Below are 17,771 nucleotides of genomic sequence, written 5' to 3' on the forward strand. Positions count from 1 at the left end.
TCATCGAGTCCGTTTTTCTAACTTTCTTTGACCCCGTTAATGTTGCTCGAGGTATGGTTTTATTTCGTGATTGCATTTAATAATGTAATGCCTTTTTGATTGTATATCTTAGCACACGCCACAATAAGTTTTAGGAATAAAATGTTTTAGACTAATATGCTTAAAACTCTCTACATTTACTTTTAAATAGTACTATCTATTACATAATCGCAAAAAACGCTAAACGTTTTAAGTAGAGAAGCACTTTAGGGTTAGAGAATAGAATAAGTAGCAAATCCAGAATTTACAACTGAAACGGGGGACAATATTTTATAACATGTCATTTTACAAACGATAATACAAGTTAAAGCAAGTTTCTCTAAAGGGTAGCCAGATATTACGGATTTCAACTTATTGCTTTTGGAGCATTGTTTGTAAAATGTCCGTTAGCAAGATACGAAAACTGTAATTTCCTGACATTAAACGTTTAAAGTGCAATCTCAATATGCGTGTTTAAGCATCCTTGTAACAAATACATGAGAAAAGTTTCTTGGTTCAAGGCTTTTCTTCTCTACATTTTCTTGGATATTTTATTATACTTTGTCTAACATGTGAAATAAGTCATGCTTATTTAAAAATCAAGACTATATTGCTATTGTTGTTAACATCATGGATAAATACTAATTAACTTCCGCAATTATCCAAAAATTCAGACATTTACAAGACGTTTCCCATATTATTATGGCAACATCGTTATGAAGTCCTTAGCTGTCATGTGTCAAAAAGACAGTTCGTATTCCATCAAAAATCAAAATCAATAAAATTCTGATAAACATTTAACAAATATGTCGAATATTCCACTTGGAATAACAACTCAAGTGCAAAAAATATGTAGTCTTTACAAAAGGACGCTGCGGAATTTAGAATCGTTTTATGATAGACGGTAAGATGTCAAAATTGTTACCATTTTCATCTAAACTCCCTTCACATTACGTAATTGTTCTGTTTTATTTTGAACTAATTTTAATGTTTCATAATAATTCTCTACTTTCTCAGATGCAGGGATACTGCGAAGGTTATTATTTGACAATGTTTCGAATTGTATTTAGTTAATATATAACCTCAATACATCAGAGTAGAAAAAAAAAATTTAAATGTAACTCATAAGTAGTAGTAAAAATAAGATATTTTTAAGTAAAGTAAACTTGTCATTATAATGTAATTAAGTTAGTTATTAAGTACAAATATAGAAAATGTTTTTGATGGTTGTTTTTGTCTCTTAGCCATGTATACCGCTACCAAGCTGTACTTTGTCGTGAGAAATTCGAGAAGATGATTAACGAAAAAGATGCTCGTAAGGCTGCGGAAATGTTGAAACAGGGAGAGGAAGAACTTTTCCTAACACAACATCCTATACCCAAGAAATGTAAGAACCTTGATAATTACTTTTAGTTAATACTATCTTTTGTTAAGTTAATTTGACATAACAGCAAAAAATAAGTGGTGATCTTGTGCAGTTTCCTACAAATTCCTGATATCATTTTTCTACACTTTATTGCATGACAATAAGTACAAACTTATCACATCAAGTTATCACAGCTAAACATATAATACACAATACTATGGGAAAATTAATCATAGAATTTGTAATAAACAGTGTACAAAAACCTTAAAAAATTGTTGCAGTTGCCAAAAGTCCAGGCGGAGTAGCGTACGAGCGTGAAGTAATACCTCCTGATTGGGTTCTCGACTACTGGCATCCGTTGGAAAAAGCCCAATATCCTGAATACTTTAAGAAACGTGAACAAAGGAAGAAGGAATTTATTGCAATGTGGGAGAAGGAATATGGAAAACCTGACCCTAATGATACACACCATTAAAAAAACAATCATTGTATATTAGTAAAGTAATTGGTATTTACATTTTGTTTTATTGTTTGAATATTGAAATTAAACCTTGTTTATAATACTGGAACAATCTGTGACTTGTCAAAGTTGTTTTATACTTTTTAAAGAAGCTTTACAATTGCACCGTTATAGTTTCGTATTGTTATATTTGTGCGAAAGAATTAAATAAATATAAAAGTTCATTATTGTACAATAAATAATTTGGCAAAAGTAGAAGATTGTAAAGAAAACTACATTTCAAATTTTTAGTAGTATTTTATTTCCATGTTATAGTTAAATCCATCTCCTAGACCATATGTACATCTTTTTCTAGAAACTGGAGGTCATATTTAAAATAAACAGAAGTTTAAAATAGAATTTGAAAAAATAATATTATTGTTCTTTATAACATTGTTAGTTTGACATAAAATAAAATATCTTTTTAATAATATTTAAAGTTTTTAATAATGATAATATCTTTTTTTTCTTGCAAGACGTTTAAAGAGAAGACTGTACTTGTTACAAATAATAAATGCATATATCGTTTTTGGTTAAAATATTAATATAGTGGAGTACAAAAACATTTTTGGAGGACTCATAAGGTGAGAGTGAGATATCTTCTATCTCACTTAATAAAGACAAAGAGTAAGTACTCTTTAAGAAATATGTGATTTAAATATTTTTTTATCTGTACTCATTTAATATGTATAAAAATTATAACAATATAAAATGACTCTATTTTTAAATGAGAACAAAGATAACGTTTTATCTTTTGACGTAAATTATTTACAAAAATAACTTAATAAATATGCGACATTTCATTATGTTTAAATTTCACAAAAACTACAGAATTTCCCTGCTATTTCTAAAACATGTTGCTATCTCTCTTTTCTAAAAGGGACAGAGAGAGGGCATTATTTTTTAAAAGAGAAAGAGGCAAACAAGCTTATAACACCAAGGTGAATGATGCCCAAAATCCACAACACCAGAGGAACCACAGATGCATTGCTGGCCTTTCTGGCACCATTCAGGAATGCCCGCTATCTGGGTTAAGACGGTTTCTGATGGCCTTTTTATATTTTTGTTACAACAGAACCCAGTAAAAAACCCATATGGGGTTTATTCAAATTTTCGCCCATAGCTGTATTTTTGAAAGAACAGCTTAACATGAGTATTCGCATTTGCATCTGATATTATAAAATTTATTTTAACAGTGTTCTTAGTTAAGGAAAATATCTTGAATTAGCATTAACAATTCATAACTTAGAAATATATTTATTTCTCAAAATTTTAAAAATATTGCTTTTTGTCATCATGACTATGAACTATGAATAGATCATTCAAAAGATCCAATTGTGATAAAACTAGAGTCATATTCACTTTCACTATAAATAAAGTTTTGTACTCAATCAGTTCCCTCCCAACGTCTGCCCTCTGCCCCAGTTGTGACGGCCAAAGACTACACCACCAGCCGGTCGCTCCGGCACCCTCGCTTGAGGCGCTGTACCGAAACCCCCGACGTATCGTGTATCCGGAAATATTTGTTTCCTAAAAAATACATTACTTAGTTACCTCACATATAAATTTCTATACTGTAGTAATTTATATTAGTATGAGAAATCTACTCTTACACCTAATCCATAAATTCAAACTGTACGAAACTATACAGTTAAGTACCTATTGAAATTTTTTTACTGATTGAATTAACAGTTTTGCCCAAATGTCTATAATGGCCTTAAAATTACTTTATTTACTCATTAACAACTCGTATGTATAGCAGTAATTTTGTAACAAATCTTGCATATACTGTTAATCTTGTAAATAAAAAAGTGTAAACCAAACCGTCTTGTATTATTGTCGATAAAAATAAGTAGGCGAGTAAATTTGAGTGAAATATTAAAAATAAACTTACAGGAACGCTGGAGGTGTTAATAAGGCGGGACCACCAAACTCTTGTGGGTACTTGAATAGAAGGAAGAATGCCACATGACCAATCAGAATACCGAGCAGTTCCATCATTCCACTGTAAAAGATTATAAACATAATTCACAAATAATTAAATATGGAATTTAGTAAAAACTAGCAAAAAAAATTTTTTTTTCAACTAGCTTTCGCCTGTGACGTCGTCGACAAAATAAAAAAAGTGATTGTAGCCTATGTGTTCTTCCAGACCACCCTCTATTTTCATACCAAATTTTATTAAGACCTATTCAGCCATTTAGACTATTTAGACTTTTTATCCAAACTTTCGTATTTATAATATTAGTAAGAAGTAAGATGCTACTTACCCTCCGCTTAGAACAAGGTTGAACGCAAGCAGAACCCAAGGTAAATACATTGCCTTGAAGCGTGTTCCAAACCAGAATGACACAATTACATCTTTGTTAAGTTGGCACCATACATAAAGCACTGATAATACCATTGGATCCATTAATATCTGTAAAAAAACAAAAAAATACATATCTAAAAACTTTTAATGGATAACTGTGATTAAATAAATAATTACTAAGGTTATATCTAATATCTACAATAATATAGAAAAGAAAGACTTGATTGAATGGGCAAAGAACCAATTTTGAAACTTTTCCCATTAGAAAGCTTTATTACTGAGTAAGATTTTGCATAGATGTCCCGATCAAAAGCTAGCCCATACTAACTTTATAAAGAGGAAAGATTTGTTTGTATTTTATGTATTGGAATAACTCAAAAACTACTGTGTAGATTTTACAAGTTCTTTCACCATTTGAAATGTATTCTGTGAATAACATAGGCTTTATTTATTATTTTCCTGCAGGAGTCGCAAGCAACAACTAGTCAGATATATTATGATTCATTTAAACAAGTAGCATTGTAAATGCTTTGTATAATATTGTTGTAAATAAAGAAAATATTCATTAAAACATACTTACTCTGATGAATGTAATAGGATTATTAAAAACACTACTTTTTAGCTTTCAATACCCTATTTAAATTAACTTTGTTTAAAACATTTATATATTGTAGCTTACACTATTATAAAATTAAATTTAACTCACAGGCAAATTAACCAGTATTCCAATAACAACACAGCAAGCCCAATTAAACAGAAGCATGTAGAAATAATCTGCTGGTTTTCCTGCAAATATTCCCGTTTCCAATCTCTGAGAGTAATTGTACAGAAAGTAACAATTTATCAGGAAATGGAAACCAGTGCCTGGTCCAATCGGATAGAAGAATAATGCTGTTAGTGGCCTCCATATCTAGAAAAAAGTATATCATATCAATTACATTATTTGAATAAACTTAACTTTGATCTTAATTATTTTGTACTTCTTCCTGAACGTAAATAGAAACCGCAATTTGTTCTGGTGATTGCTATTAACAGTTTAAATATAAAATAAAAGCTTACTTGGAACTGATTGATGAAAGGATAAAAGTCCAACACCAAATTGTAGTAATTGATTATTCCAAATCGACCTACTAAACTTAAAATTATCGTAAACGATAGCCAGTATCTTGTGAAGAAGGGTACACTATAATACCAGTCTTTAAATTCAGACATAGTGAACACAGGAGCACAAAACTGTAATAACAAAACTGACTCACTACTTAATAATTGATATGAAAGAGAATCATATGATAATAAATAAACGTCCTGTGATGAAACTTGATGTAATTTCAAGTAAGTACACGTGTCCTAAAAGAATTTGTTATCCATAATTTGCAAACGGAGCGGTAGCAAAGAGTAAAAATATCAAATTTATTTTTACTTTTTACCTAAAAGGAATGATCTTTTGTTATTTTTTAAATCAAGAAAAAGGTACCGAAAACAACTTCTCAATCTACTTTATTAAAAACCCTCAATTTTTGTATGAAAATGTTCATTTTATAATAAGATTAAACGTATGAAATGTAGTTAAACTAACGAATCAATGCGAGTTTGTTTCATTAAAACCAAACGTTCAAAAACCCCAAAAACAATTAACACAATTTACTCTACGGACTCTGCTTGGACTCTGCCTCTGTCTCTAACTGTCGGGTCGGATCGGATATCGTATGACAGATGTCAGTTGACACCGTCAAAATGTGATTATAAAAAATAAATTACGCCGGTAGAAAATAAAAATTGAAGGATATTAAATTAAATTAACTGTTCCAGCTAAATTAGTATTATGAAGGATAAAATGTATAGAATAATGTTACTTAGACGTAGATATTGTAAACGAGGGGTTTGCGCGATCCTTGTGCTTGCAGCATCTTTTTACATTTACATATTATTGTTTGGTAACTTAAAATCACCGCAAATAATTCATATAACTGATTTACACCGCTGCCCTGCTTGTTATGGGGTATCAATATGTCCCGAATTATATTCAAACCAGATAAACCTTGAAACTGGGGGTCATTGGTCACTAGCATTTAATGCCAAAAATATTTATTACGGGTCCACAAAATCTAAAATTAAAGTTATTTTAAAGAAGTTAGCTCATGATTGGGAATTTAAAGAGTTTGATTCTAATTTATGCAAGAAATGGAACTTGGAAGAAACCTGCAAACCAATTCACCTTATTAATACATCTAATGTTGAGGATAAAATAATTAATATTGTACAGTATAATTTTACTTGGCCCGATTCTGAACCTCGTAAGGGACTTGTATTGTGCCCTTATGCATATAGCATACATGATCTTATAAAACCTCTAATTGAAAATAGGAAATTAAACTATAAGTCTGAAATGTTGAATATCTGGACAATGCTCAGTATTAATCCAGAACCCATTATTTTGCAGGTAAAAAATCATGCACTAGGAAATAAAGTAAAGTAGGATATAATTTCAAAATGATTTTAATTCTTACATAAAAGATTTATATTAACTTTAAGAGAAGTTGAAAATTCAGTCCTTATACTTGCAATTCTGTTTAAGATGCATTTTAAAAAGTAATTACTGGAGCTCGCAACTTGATCTGCAAGGAATTAAAAAATATGAGCTATATTACTCACAGATAAATTACCTTTCTAATAGTGAAAGAATGAATAAACTGACCCAGCAGTTTTTACATGAATCAAATACACGCAAAATACAAATCTTTCCTCTTTATAGTACTTGTATAGACCATAGATAAATGTAACTAGGTAAAATCACATTATCTTCCAGATTCTGCCAAAATCTCAAGGTTGGCCTGTACCAGCATATGCCGGTGTGTGTGGAAGACTAGAGGTAGTTGCTTATGAAGGAGTACCAATTTCATCATTAACACATATTGAATGGCATAGAAAACTGAAGATTGCTAAACAGATTCTGGAAGCAGCGATGGATTTTACTTTTAAACATGACAGGTATGGACTTTTTAAAATATTATTTATGAATAGCTTAATTAGATCCTACTCCTGTAGGATCGGTGCTCCGGGGTTTCGTCCTCCAAATAACTCTATCATCAGTCATCTCAGTCATCACTCTCTTCTTGATCATGTCACCTTTCAGGTAGTTAATCCATCTCTTTCTAGGTTTACCTCCACCAAATAGATTAAGCTAAACATAGTATGGGCATTGCTAGCTAATGACCACGGTAGGGTAGGCTGATGGCCAAAGGAGGGGGTGACGATAAAGATAAGGTGCCATACTGTACTATCTGTGCCATTATTTAATATCCATATTTGAAACAGAATTAAAGAGAAAATGAAATGAAAAAAAAAAAACATTTTAACACTTGATTTTTTTATTTAGTTTACAATTTCCTGGTCGATGAGGGGTAGATGACCCCATCATCATCATCCTCTCTGGTGTCACCGATGATAATGTAAAGGTACAACTGTCTTAATTTAAATCTAAGATTATTTATACTTTTTCAGGTTCCGTTTTTATTTAATGGATTGGTCACTTGATAACATTGTTGTGAATGACAATGATGAGATTTCGTTCGTTGATTTAGAAGATGTTATCGTTCTTGATAAGCATATATCACCAAAGAAAGATTTACCAGAATGGTACCAGCGTTACAACAGAGAACTTATCGGACCAGGATTCACATTTTCTATAGAAAACATGTGTAAACATCACTTGAGTGATCACAATTTGTGGGCGGCTTGTTATATTATCGGAGGAGAGGATAATCCTTTACTCTATCCTATACCGAAAAATATCAACGCCTCGCGACCGTATTTAGACAAGCTGTTGAATGAATGTTTAAATAGTGATGATAGATTTAAAATTCTTGGTAAGATTCAACATTATATCAGTGATATGTTGATGGATGAAAAACTATTTGGATCTGGTACAATAAGGTGAATTTTTTCTACTGTCTGTTAGATATTTATATAACTATCTACATAATGTGTGCAATGGAAATGAGTTTCTTATTATTTATTTAGTCTTATCTTAATATATGAAATGTCTTCTGGATGTACATGGAAATTAAATCAGTACAATAGTTGGTAAGGATTAGAAAATCATATTTGCAACTTTGCAATTTATATCGTTAGGTATAACTTGGCAAGTTTAGCCATTAAGAATCAAATGTAAATATTTTTCTTCATAATAAATGTAAATTACAAGAATGCATTTTATTGAATATCCTACAACCCCGAAAGATGTACGGATGTTGCACAGCGCGTTTTTATTTTGTTTTTAAATGATTTTGTTATTTTTTACATGCATCTGCTAACATACTCTTAGGTAAATTGTATCGCAAATCGCAACCTTTGATCTTTGAAAAATAGACTACTGTCAAAAGACGAAATAAGGTTATGTTTATATTTTTCTATAAAATATTTAATTTAAATTAAGATTCGTAGACGGTAAATCCAAAAAATTGTGACCAATAGGAAATAATGAGTGATTCGGATTCGGACGAAGATAATGTTATTCGCTATGGAACACCGCTTGAACCATATGAAGAAGGTACGAAGTGGCCGATTATTTATTATTTATTATGAAAGATAAACTTTTAATTCTGTTTTAAATATATTGAAATACGTATACGTGTTTAACGCTATTTAAAACGTTCGTATAAGAAAATTAACTCCCAAATTATTTGTATTTCAAGATGAAGTGCCAGCAAAAAGAAAATTCCAACAGCCAGCAGATCAATATGCGGTGGATGCACACGGACGAAGAAGGTTCCATGGTGCGTTCACTGGAGGGTTCTCTGCTGGCTTTGGGAACACAGTTGGAACACCAGAAGGATGGGCACCGGCCAGTTTTAAAAGTTCTCGTTCCGAAAAGGCGACAATTTCTGTAAGTATCATTTAATCATATAGTTATTACAGCCAGCAAATGTTTTGTTTTTATTAAGGGATAATAGAGTAGTGCTATAATTTGAAAGTAAAAAAAAACTCTTTAAATTTGCATTGATGTTTGATGTAATTTGGCCCAAATTAAAATCTTGAACAACACATAGGCTACTTTCTTTTGTTTTTTTTACTACCAAGCAGAAGGTGTCGCACATGAAAGTAATTATATAAATGCTAGCTTCCACCTATGAGTTCATCCTCATGGTATTAAAAAAGTAATTAGGCTATATGTTCTTCCAGACTATGCTAAACATCTATACCAAATTTCATTGAGATCTATTCAGTTGTTTAGGCTACAAACTCTAACAAACATCCATCCATATAAACTTTCGCATTTATGATATTAGTAAGATTATTTCTCAGTGCATCTGTTCACTTATTTTATTCTTTTGGAATGGTTTTATCATTTTTCTCTACATTCTTGACACTCATGGGTGTACTGACATACACATAACACATAACTACATTAAAAAATTTAAACTTTTGAATGTATTGAATATTTCAGAGTCAACGACCAGAGGATTTTATGGATGATGAGGATCGCGATGAATTTGGTATAGCACCGCGACAATTGGAGACTCAAAAAGAGTTCTCAGGTCAGAAGAGACAACGGCGTCAGTTTTTCGATGGACCTATACCAGGTATTTATGTTAAGAAATTACTTAATATCTACCTATTGCTTGCGACCTTGTCTGCGTGAAATTATTAGATAATAAAAAGCATGGCCTGTGTTACTTACAGATTTTTAACAGTGATAGAGCCCGCTTTAACATTTCGCACTGCAGGGCCGGCTTGCCCGGTGTAATACCACGACCACACAGAAAACAGGCGTGAAGTGGAAGTAATTACGCGTTTCGTCTGATGAATGTGGTGCACGGAGGCCTATTTCCCTTTCCCTTTTCATCCTTTTCTTAAGAGGAAAAGATTGGAAGGAAAATTGGATTTGACGGTCGAGTAGAGGCATAGGAGGAGGAATAGTCCTCTTTATGTGCGTCTCCTCCTCTGTCGGTAGGCAACGCATCTGCAATTGCGGATGTCTATGGGCAGCGGTCGCTTCGCCATTTTGGCGGATTCAGGTGGCCGCTTGCTCGTTTGCCACCTTATATTATAAAAAAAAGATTAATTACCTTTCTAATGGTGAAAGAATTTCTAAATTGGCCCAGTAGTTTTTACATAAATACAAATCTTTTCTCTTTATAATATTGGCATAGATATAGATTGAACCTTCAATCGTATTCTACTAAGGTATGCAAAGGATTATATAGATAATTTGTTTGTTAGAGTTTGTAGGCTAAACTGCTAAACAGATCTTGATTAAATTTGCCATAGATGTAGAGCACAGTCTTAAAGAACACATAGACTACATTTTTTTTTAAATTCCTAGCGGACGCAGCTAAGAGCAAAAACTAATACTATATTGTCTAATCATTAGCAGCTTTACAAATAAACGCGGTATAAAGTTAAACCTAGGAATAAACTGAGTATAAGCAAATATCAGTACAAATTAAGGCTGTTAGTCTATATGTCTTTACTCTTTCCAGGTGAACCGGTTTTAGAACAATTAATCCGTCCAGTACATGATACAGCAGCTGTCAGGATGCTGCGAGCTATGGGCTGGCGGGAAGGTCAGGGTACGGGAGAGAGACTCGCTAAGGCAGAGAAGAAGAAAGCTAAAGAACAGCATAAGGTGTATGGATGTTACATGCCACCGGATATGAGGAATGTAAGAATAATACTTGATTATAACTTGGGTATATTCTAACTTTGAAGAAGAAAATTATGCTAGTGATTTGAAAATTGTAAAATATGTTTAAAAATGAAATTGAAACACTAGAATCCCTAGCAATCCACATAGAGAACAAAAAAGACTTGTCAGTTTACATTGAGTTATGAAAAATGTTGATTAGTATTCTCTTTGGAATAAATAATTAGTTTTACCCCTCTTGATAATCAGCCTGACCCCCAGATCATCCGCTGGGGACGCCAATGGCATCAGTTTATTTTGAATCTATACTAATATTATAAAGAGGAAAGATTTTTAATTTTGTATGTATTGACATAACTCAAAAACTAATAGGCTGATTTTGATCATTCTTTCACCGTTAGAAAGATAATTTATGTGTGAATAACATAGGCTATTACACGGGCGAAGTCGCAAGCAACAGCTACTTCATTAAAAAATTAGTATTGTTTTAGTTAAAAACATAATTTTACCTATTCCAGGAGAATCCATCCCAAGACGAAGATAGTTCTGATTCAGAAATAGATTATGACACATTATTCGCTCCGGACGATTATGAGCCTTATATTCTGCAGCGTAAAAACGATCGCTTCGGCCTTGGATATAGTGGATTAAGCAGACATTCTGTTCTTGGTAATTTAGTAGGAGAATATGGAGATGCTGGTACATCGAGAAGTCATCTTTCTATGAAAGAGAAAGGAAAAAAGGTTAGTAGCAAAAGAATTGACTAATTTATATCTTTTCTAACTCTAAACACTCTTCTTTCTTAATTAGCATATTATTTTTTTACATTTTTTTTAACCCTTAACTTGGCAGAATTTTATTTTTTCGAATATCAAAATAATATTCATAACACTTAACCTTGATAACCCAAGGTAGAAAAAATAATAAAAAATAATTCTGATGTATCTCTACAGATACACTTACAATAACATTTACGATAAGCTTCAGGCTAAATATTTTCACGCTATTAAACTTTGGGAGTAAATACTAAGAAAAAACGTCATGCGGGAAAGGAACGGTAACGGTAATTGTTATCCAATATCAAAAGCCTTTGTTGTCATTTGTGCATTTGAATTTTGACATTTGCAATTGAAAATCTCATAAATGTAAACAATAAAATAAAGTTTTTATAATTTCATGGAAACAGCAAGTACTAATATAAAGAAAAAAAAATTATTTTAGTAACATATAAACTCGAAACCTACTGAAACGATTTCAAAAATTCTTTCAATATTAGAAAGCTAGATTATCACTGAGTAATGTGTTAATATTGTAAATGCGAAAGTGTAGATGGATGGATGTTTGTTAGAGTTTGTAGCCTAAACTGCTGAACGGATCTCAATGAAATTTGGCATATATGTAGAGGATAGTCTGGAAGAACACATAGAGTAGTAACTTTTATTTTTTTAATCATGCAGACGGAGTAACGGGCGAAATCTAGTAGTAGTACTAAATTTATTTTCATTTTTCTTATTATAGGTATCTATACGCGGTCAGGCGTTCGGTGTTGGCGCCTTCGAAGTGGACGACGACGATATCTACGCGAGTGCGGACATGTCGCATTATGACTTCGCATTAAGCGGCCCGGAGAAAGATATACCTAAGAAAACTAATACAAAGAATAATAATGTAAGTAAACATAAATGAAAAATGTATAGGGTATTTTCCTTTCTGTTTTTTTTTTTAATAGGGAATATGCATGTATTTTTTCTTTTTTTAAACGATTCTACTTGTTATAGAATAACCAGAAAAAAAATAGGCAATATGCATATGACGCCAAATTGTACCAAACTGTTTTTAAGTATACTTTATTACTATAAAAACAGTCCTGCAAAGATTTTTTTAAATATAATGTGATTTAATGGCTGAATTTAATCATTAAAAAGTGTCTTTTTTTTTAATTTCCCTCGCTAAGTTCTAAAACGCACACTATTGGTCGAAGCAAGTGGCTTATCTAATATGGCGTCGCTGTATTGATAATACACAGTTCATTTACATTAGTTTATATAGAAATACACTCTTGAAGTATTTTACTGTAAACACGGTACCAAAACCAACTTTAAAATAAAAAATTAATGAATAGAATTTTTAATTACCATTTATTTGTCCCAGGAATAATAAAAATGAATCTATTTTTGACCTGGAGAATTATTTTTGTTTTTTACGTCGAAGTGACATCTGAGCGTATGTTATGAATGGAATAAGACGATTGACGTCAATCGTCATGACAACTCCGGTCGCGTTTTAGTCGCTCGAAAATGGTCGTAATTTTATTTTATTATTTTTAGCTCAATGGATGAATATTTTCGCGTCATTTTTTTTTTCAGGTTATTTTATAACAAGTAGAATCGTTTATAAAAAGAAAAAATACAAGCATATTCCGTATTGATATTTCATACTAATGTTACACTTTAGTAATTTTGGATGGATGGATGTTTGTTAATTCACATCTCGATAAATCCTGTTTGATAAGTTTTGTATTCCACACGGACATTCGCGTACAAAAGTTACTTGGATAAAAGAATTGTTGACATTTTTACTTATTTACTGTTATATTCATGTTAATCTTTTGTTTGTCATAGGTGTTAGCAGGGTTCATAAAATCGAGTGTCCCCCTCCCTGGCGTGCCGTCGTACCCTGCCCCCGCGCTGCCTCGTGACTACACGCCCGCGCCCGCCGGCGCAAGGAGGACCAGGTTCGAACCGACAACACATGCGCCCAGAGATCAAGGTAAAATGGTTTTTTAATATTTATTTTATTGTATATTTTTAATTTTTAGAATAAATGATTTTTTTCAAATAGCAAATTATAATATAAAATAATATACAAGTGGTCGCCCGCGATTCCGTCCCTGTGGAATTGAAAAATAATTTAGTAAGTAGCGTATTTGTTCTGCCAGACTATGCATTTGTAAAAATACATACCAAAAAAAAATTAAAAGACATCAGCTGTTTTAATACATTTTTTTAATTCCTCGTGGACGAAGTCGCTGACAAAAGCAATTCCAAAATGACGCATTTTTAATTACGTATTATATTTCTTGACATACGAACTTGGTTAACCATGTTAATATAATATTTGTAAGCGTGATTTATAATCAAAAGAATTTGACTGTTATAAATAGTAGCCATTCTAGATTAAATTGCAATTTTTTTAAACTTTTTTACTCCTTTAGGATTAGGTCGCCATGAATTAACAGCGGAAGCGAGAGGCGCTTTACTGGGGGAAACTCCCGTACCAAAGATACCAGAAACAATAATACCAGAGACAACAAACGTATCAGAGACAAGTGATCCAATCACTAAAATAGCCGGTAGAAATGTCAACTTTATTTCTACCACGGAAAATAAAACGGAATTAGATTTTATTTCTATAAAAGATTCCGGTAAAGATATACAAAAAGTTTTCAAACCGTTCGTCGGTGATCCTTCAAAACAGGCAAGATATGAAAAATATTTGAAAAATAGAGATACTGTGGTAGAAAGAGATAGCACTAATGATAGATTATGTGAGTGGGAAAGAGACAGAGAGTTGGCCGAGTTCGAACAAGCAGCAAAATTATACAAACCTTTGACTGGGATTATGGAAGAAAGGTATTATCTACTTATATTCTTTGGGTTTTTTTTTAAATAAATTTTATAAAGTAACTAGCTTACGCCCACAACTCCTCGTACATGGGTTTAAAAACGACGACTATCCATAGACAATCGTATTCACAGATGTGTTGCTGTTTTATTACATTTTAAACCAGTTCTAGTCTAATTTACATATTATTAATGTAATCTATAATAGTATTAAAAAAGGAAATTTTGTATTTTTGTATGTATTGAATTAACTCAAAAACAAAAACTACTGGACAGATTTCAAAAATTTCACCATTAAAAAGCTACGTTATGAGTAACATAGACTATATTTTATACTACAGTAGAACCTCGATAACTCAAACCTCGGTAAATTAAAAACCTCTATAACTTCAAAAAATAATATGTTCCCTTCCATCATAGCCCAAAACCTCTGTAACTTAAAATATTTTGTGTTTCCTTGGACTTTAACTAATCGAGGTTCTACTGTATTTTTTAAATTCCAAGCAGATGAAGTCGTAAGCAACAGCGAACAAATAATTTATAATAATAATGTTTATATTGTTTTAGATTTACACACGCATCTGAGCCAGATGACGGAATAAATCCTCTTTGCGCTGTCGCTAAGAGTACAAATAGCTACGGTCTGGCAACACCCGAGCAAATAGAAGCGGCGAGGATCGGTGCTTTCGGTACTATGACCAGGAAAGAAACCCCTTGGAGACCGGAATCTTTGGTATGCAAAAGGTTTAATATACCAGAACCTGGTACAACAAGGTAAGAATTAAAAAAAACTTTGTTTTATTTATATTTGTGAAATTTTAAATGTCAAATGCACAATACGAAGGCATTTGATATTGGATAATACCGTTACCATGGTAACCTTGTTTCCTTGATGTCGTCAGCTCGTAATTTTTATCACTTTATCGCATTAAGGTTTTTCCAAATTGTTTACTCCCTAAGTTTAATAGCATGAAAATATATAGAATAAAACGCGTAATAAATGTAGCTTTTTATTGAAAAGAATTATTTAAAAATATACTATGATTGTTGACAAACTACATAACTAAGTAGTGTATTTACGCTTTATTATATTAGTACAGATAACTTATTTTTATGTATTGTTACAGAGACGAGCCCAAGAAAGATGATAAACCCAAAGTTTCGTATTCAATATTCTCTTATTTAGAATCCTCCGTACACGATAAGGAAAGCTTCACAAAAGAGCAAACAAAATTCAGCGGCTCAAAATCACTTAGTATCGACACTGTGATAAAACCAAAAGAAATAACAGCGAAAAAGATATATATAGAACCGCAAACATCTATTAATACTGGTTTTACTAAAAGAATGACAGTCGCAGAATTATTCTTAAAAGAATCGGAAATAGATTTGAAAAACAACGAAAAAAGTGTCGTCACAGAAACTATAAATAAATTCGATAAAATGGATCTATACAAATCGATATTTTTAAGCGACAGTGAGAATGAGGAAGTAAATGAATCGAATACAACAGACGTAAATGATTTTATAGACAAACCTAAAAACGTCGAAAGAAATACATCACCGCCTCGTGGTATTTTCGCTAATATTGATTTCGATGAACTTAATTCATGGAAAAGGAATACAGATAAAACAAACGAGACAAAAATAAACAACGAAACGAAATCTAAAGATAAAACCACAGACAATGAAGAAATTAAAAACATTCCAGAAACAAATGAAGATGCAAACGTTTATGGTCCGAAAATACCAGATAATTTGAAAAAACATATTGAAGATAGTGTTATAATTGTAAATGATTTTAAACCTGTATATAGAAATAAAGAAAAGAGAGATGAATCATCGTCCGATTCGGACTCTTGGGTCGAAGCGAAAGAATTGAAATCAAAAAAGGATAAGAAAAAGAAAAGCAAAAAACACAAATCGAAACATAAAAAGTCTAAACACAAGAAAAAGGATAGGTAGATATTTTTAAACCGATGAAAATTGTCAAAATAATGTTTTTTTATGAACTAATGGGACTTAGGAACCCTTAAAGTAAATGCTGCCATATAAATAAGAAAAAAAAGCACCTTAGAAAGAGTAACATAATTCGACAGATTATCCTAAAATATTTGCGGTTGTTTACCGGATAATGATTAAGTATTAGGCAGAGTACTAGAATGTACTTAATTCCATTAAAATATCAAATAAAAAAGATTTTTGTACTGCCAAAAATGTTTTATTTCGATAATCATACGATTTATAAAAAATAACACAACGGTAAAGTCAGATGAAAAATAAATTAAAACAATATTAAGTGGGTCATCCAGCGTACAAAACAATACGTTTTATAACGTGCTTATTATGATTTTGCGCGAAACTCTACGCATTTTAAATATGACCGCATAAACAACTCTTACACAATAGTTACGTTAGATGTCGAAAGTGTGGGCGTTGAGATCGTACGAAGGTTAAAATTAATGGCGGGAAATGAACCAATATATCAGCATCAGAATCATTCAAAACTTGTAAACATACAATAAAAGTTAATCTATCAGCACTTTTTAATTTAAACTACATCAGAAACTATTGTTATTTTACTGTAATATAATAATCCTTTGTTTTATAAAGTAGACCAGCAGTCTGACAGAAATTCATGATTCAGATATAACAAAACAAAAACACAATCACATATTGTGTTTATAGATATTTTTCGTTATACATTGCTTTTTTTGCTAACCTTGTTACATTAATATCTGTTCAATACCAGCAATGAATCTATAAAAAATTAATACGAACAGCAATGGAAATATCTTAAAGTTGTCTAAACTATTCTATTAGATAAGGACACATATATACATTTAGAATGAGAGAAAGAAAGATGTCAAAACTTTAACGAAAGAGACAGCAGATTTGAAAAGTAACGTGTGTGAAAGAGATATGTATAAAACAGTTCCACAACATTGAAATTTATCTTCATTTTGGTACGCATGCGTCACTATGCCATTGCAGGGCTGTATTCAAGTGTTAATAAACACAAGTGTAAATATTACTGCATTAAATAACAAACTTAATATGTACTGCTATAGCAAAATTGTTTTATACCTTTTAATCTTTAATTACCAAGTGTGTTTTCAAATATAAAATATAAAACTTGCACATTGTAATAACATTTTGTTTGATCTAATTAATGAATTGTGTAAGAAACTTAAATGAATTAAAAGACTCGTTTGATTATAGAAATTTAAATTAACACATTATCGAATCTGACTAATAGTCAAAACTTACGAATTGCTAATTTTTATATTACATAATTGAATCAATTG

The 17,771-nt window shown here is 31.5% G+C and overlaps 4 protein-coding genes across 4 annotated transcripts; 3 read left to right on the forward strand and 1 right to left on the reverse strand.

Moving 5' to 3' along the window:
- Positions 1-733: 733 nt before the first annotated feature.
- On the forward strand, positions 734-1,899 carry LOC106103140 (NADH dehydrogenase [ubiquinone] 1 beta subcomplex subunit 9). The gene is made up of 3 exons (XM_013282809.1): positions 734-922; positions 1,263-1,405; positions 1,666-1,899. The coding sequence occupies exons 1-3, from the start codon at positions 825-827 to the stop codon at positions 1,857-1,859; spliced, it is 435 nt and encodes a 144-aa protein (XP_013138263.1). The 5' UTR covers positions 734-824; the 3' UTR covers positions 1,860-1,899.
- A 222-nt stretch (positions 1,900-2,121) lies between these two features.
- On the reverse strand, positions 2,122-5,564 carry LOC106103139 (derlin-1). The gene is made up of 5 exons (XM_013282808.1): positions 5,254-5,564; positions 4,901-5,104; positions 4,154-4,302; positions 3,778-3,888; positions 2,122-3,413 (listed from the first exon to the last, which is right to left on the reverse strand). Exons 1-5 carry the CDS (start codon positions 5,404-5,406, stop codon positions 3,275-3,277), a joined length of 756 nt encoding a protein of 251 aa, XP_013138262.1. The 5' UTR covers positions 5,407-5,564; the 3' UTR covers positions 2,122-3,274.
- Positions 5,565-5,871: 307 nt separating this feature from the next.
- On the forward strand, positions 5,872-8,400 carry LOC106103138 (deleted in autism protein 1 homolog). The gene is made up of 3 exons (XM_013282807.1): positions 5,872-6,634; positions 7,001-7,182; positions 7,696-8,400. Exons 1-3 carry the CDS (start codon positions 6,017-6,019, stop codon positions 8,129-8,131), a joined length of 1,236 nt encoding a protein of 411 aa, XP_013138261.1. The 5' UTR covers positions 5,872-6,016; the 3' UTR covers positions 8,132-8,400.
- Positions 8,401-8,538: 138 nt separating this feature from the next.
- On the forward strand, positions 8,539-16,670 carry LOC106103137 (G patch domain-containing protein 1 homolog). The gene is made up of 10 exons (XM_013282806.1): positions 8,539-8,743; positions 8,889-9,079; positions 9,641-9,776; positions 10,677-10,858; positions 11,359-11,583; positions 12,359-12,508; positions 13,462-13,609; positions 14,055-14,472; positions 15,031-15,237; positions 15,591-16,670. The coding sequence occupies exons 1-10, from the start codon at positions 8,674-8,676 to the stop codon at positions 16,426-16,428; spliced, it is 2,565 nt and encodes an 854-aa protein (XP_013138260.1). The 5' UTR covers positions 8,539-8,673; the 3' UTR covers positions 16,429-16,670.
- The last annotated feature ends 1,101 nt before the right edge of the window (positions 16,671-17,771 follow it).

This window comes from Papilio polytes, unplaced genomic scaffold (assembly GCF_000836215.1).
Source record: "Papilio polytes unplaced genomic scaffold, Ppol_1.0 DF823868.1, whole genome shotgun sequence".
NCBI classification, from domain to species: domain Eukaryota; kingdom Metazoa; phylum Arthropoda; class Insecta; order Lepidoptera; family Papilionidae; genus Papilio; species Papilio polytes.

What these genes read in the sequence shown, in the direction of transcription:
- LOC106103140 (XM_013282809.1), top strand. Translation starts at nt 825, where the DNA reads ATGTCGAATATTCCACTTGGAATAACAACTCAAGTGCAAAAAATATGT. An exon ending in GAATCGTTTTATGATAGACG is followed by an intron (nt 923 to 1,262) that starts GTAAGATGTCAA and finishes TTTGTCTCTTAG; the next exon opens with CCATGTATACCGCTACCAAG. An exon ending in ACATCCTATACCCAAGAAAT is followed by an intron (nt 1,406 to 1,665) that starts GTAAGAACCTTG and finishes AAATTGTTGCAG; the next exon opens with TTGCCAAAAGTCCAGGCGGA.
- LOC106103139 (XM_013282808.1), bottom strand. Translation starts at nt 5,406, where the DNA reads ATGTCTGAATTTAAAGACTGGTATTATAGTGTACCCTTCTTCACAAGA. An exon ending in CTTTCATCAATCAGTTCCAA is followed by an intron (nt 5,105 to 5,253) that starts GTAAGCTTTTAT and finishes ACTTTTTTCTAG; the next exon opens with ATATGGAGGCCACTAACAGC. An exon ending in TTAACACCTCCAGCGTTCCT is followed by an intron (nt 3,414 to 3,777) that starts GTAAGTTTATTT and finishes TGTATTTTTTAG; the next exon opens with GAAACAAATATTTCCGGATA.
- LOC106103138 (XM_013282807.1), top strand. Translation starts at nt 6,017, where the DNA reads ATGAAGGATAAAATGTATAGAATAATGTTACTTAGACGTAGATATTGT. An exon ending in CAGAACCCATTATTTTGCAG is followed by an intron (nt 6,635 to 7,000) that starts GTAAAAAATCAT and finishes ATTATCTTCCAG; the next exon opens with ATTCTGCCAAAATCTCAAGG. An exon ending in TTTACTTTTAAACATGACAG is followed by an intron (nt 7,183 to 7,695) that starts GTATGGACTTTT and finishes ATACTTTTTCAG; the next exon opens with GTTCCGTTTTTATTTAATGG.
- LOC106103137 (XM_013282806.1), top strand. Translation starts at nt 8,674, where the DNA reads ATGAGTGATTCGGATTCGGACGAAGATAATGTTATTCGCTATGGAACA. An exon ending in TTTCGATGGACCTATACCAG is followed by an intron (nt 9,777 to 10,676) that starts GTATTTATGTTA and finishes TACTCTTTCCAG; the next exon opens with GTGAACCGGTTTTAGAACAA. An exon ending in ACTGGGATTATGGAAGAAAG is followed by an intron (nt 14,473 to 15,030) that starts GTATTATCTACT and finishes ATATTGTTTTAG; the next exon opens with ATTTACACACGCATCTGAGC.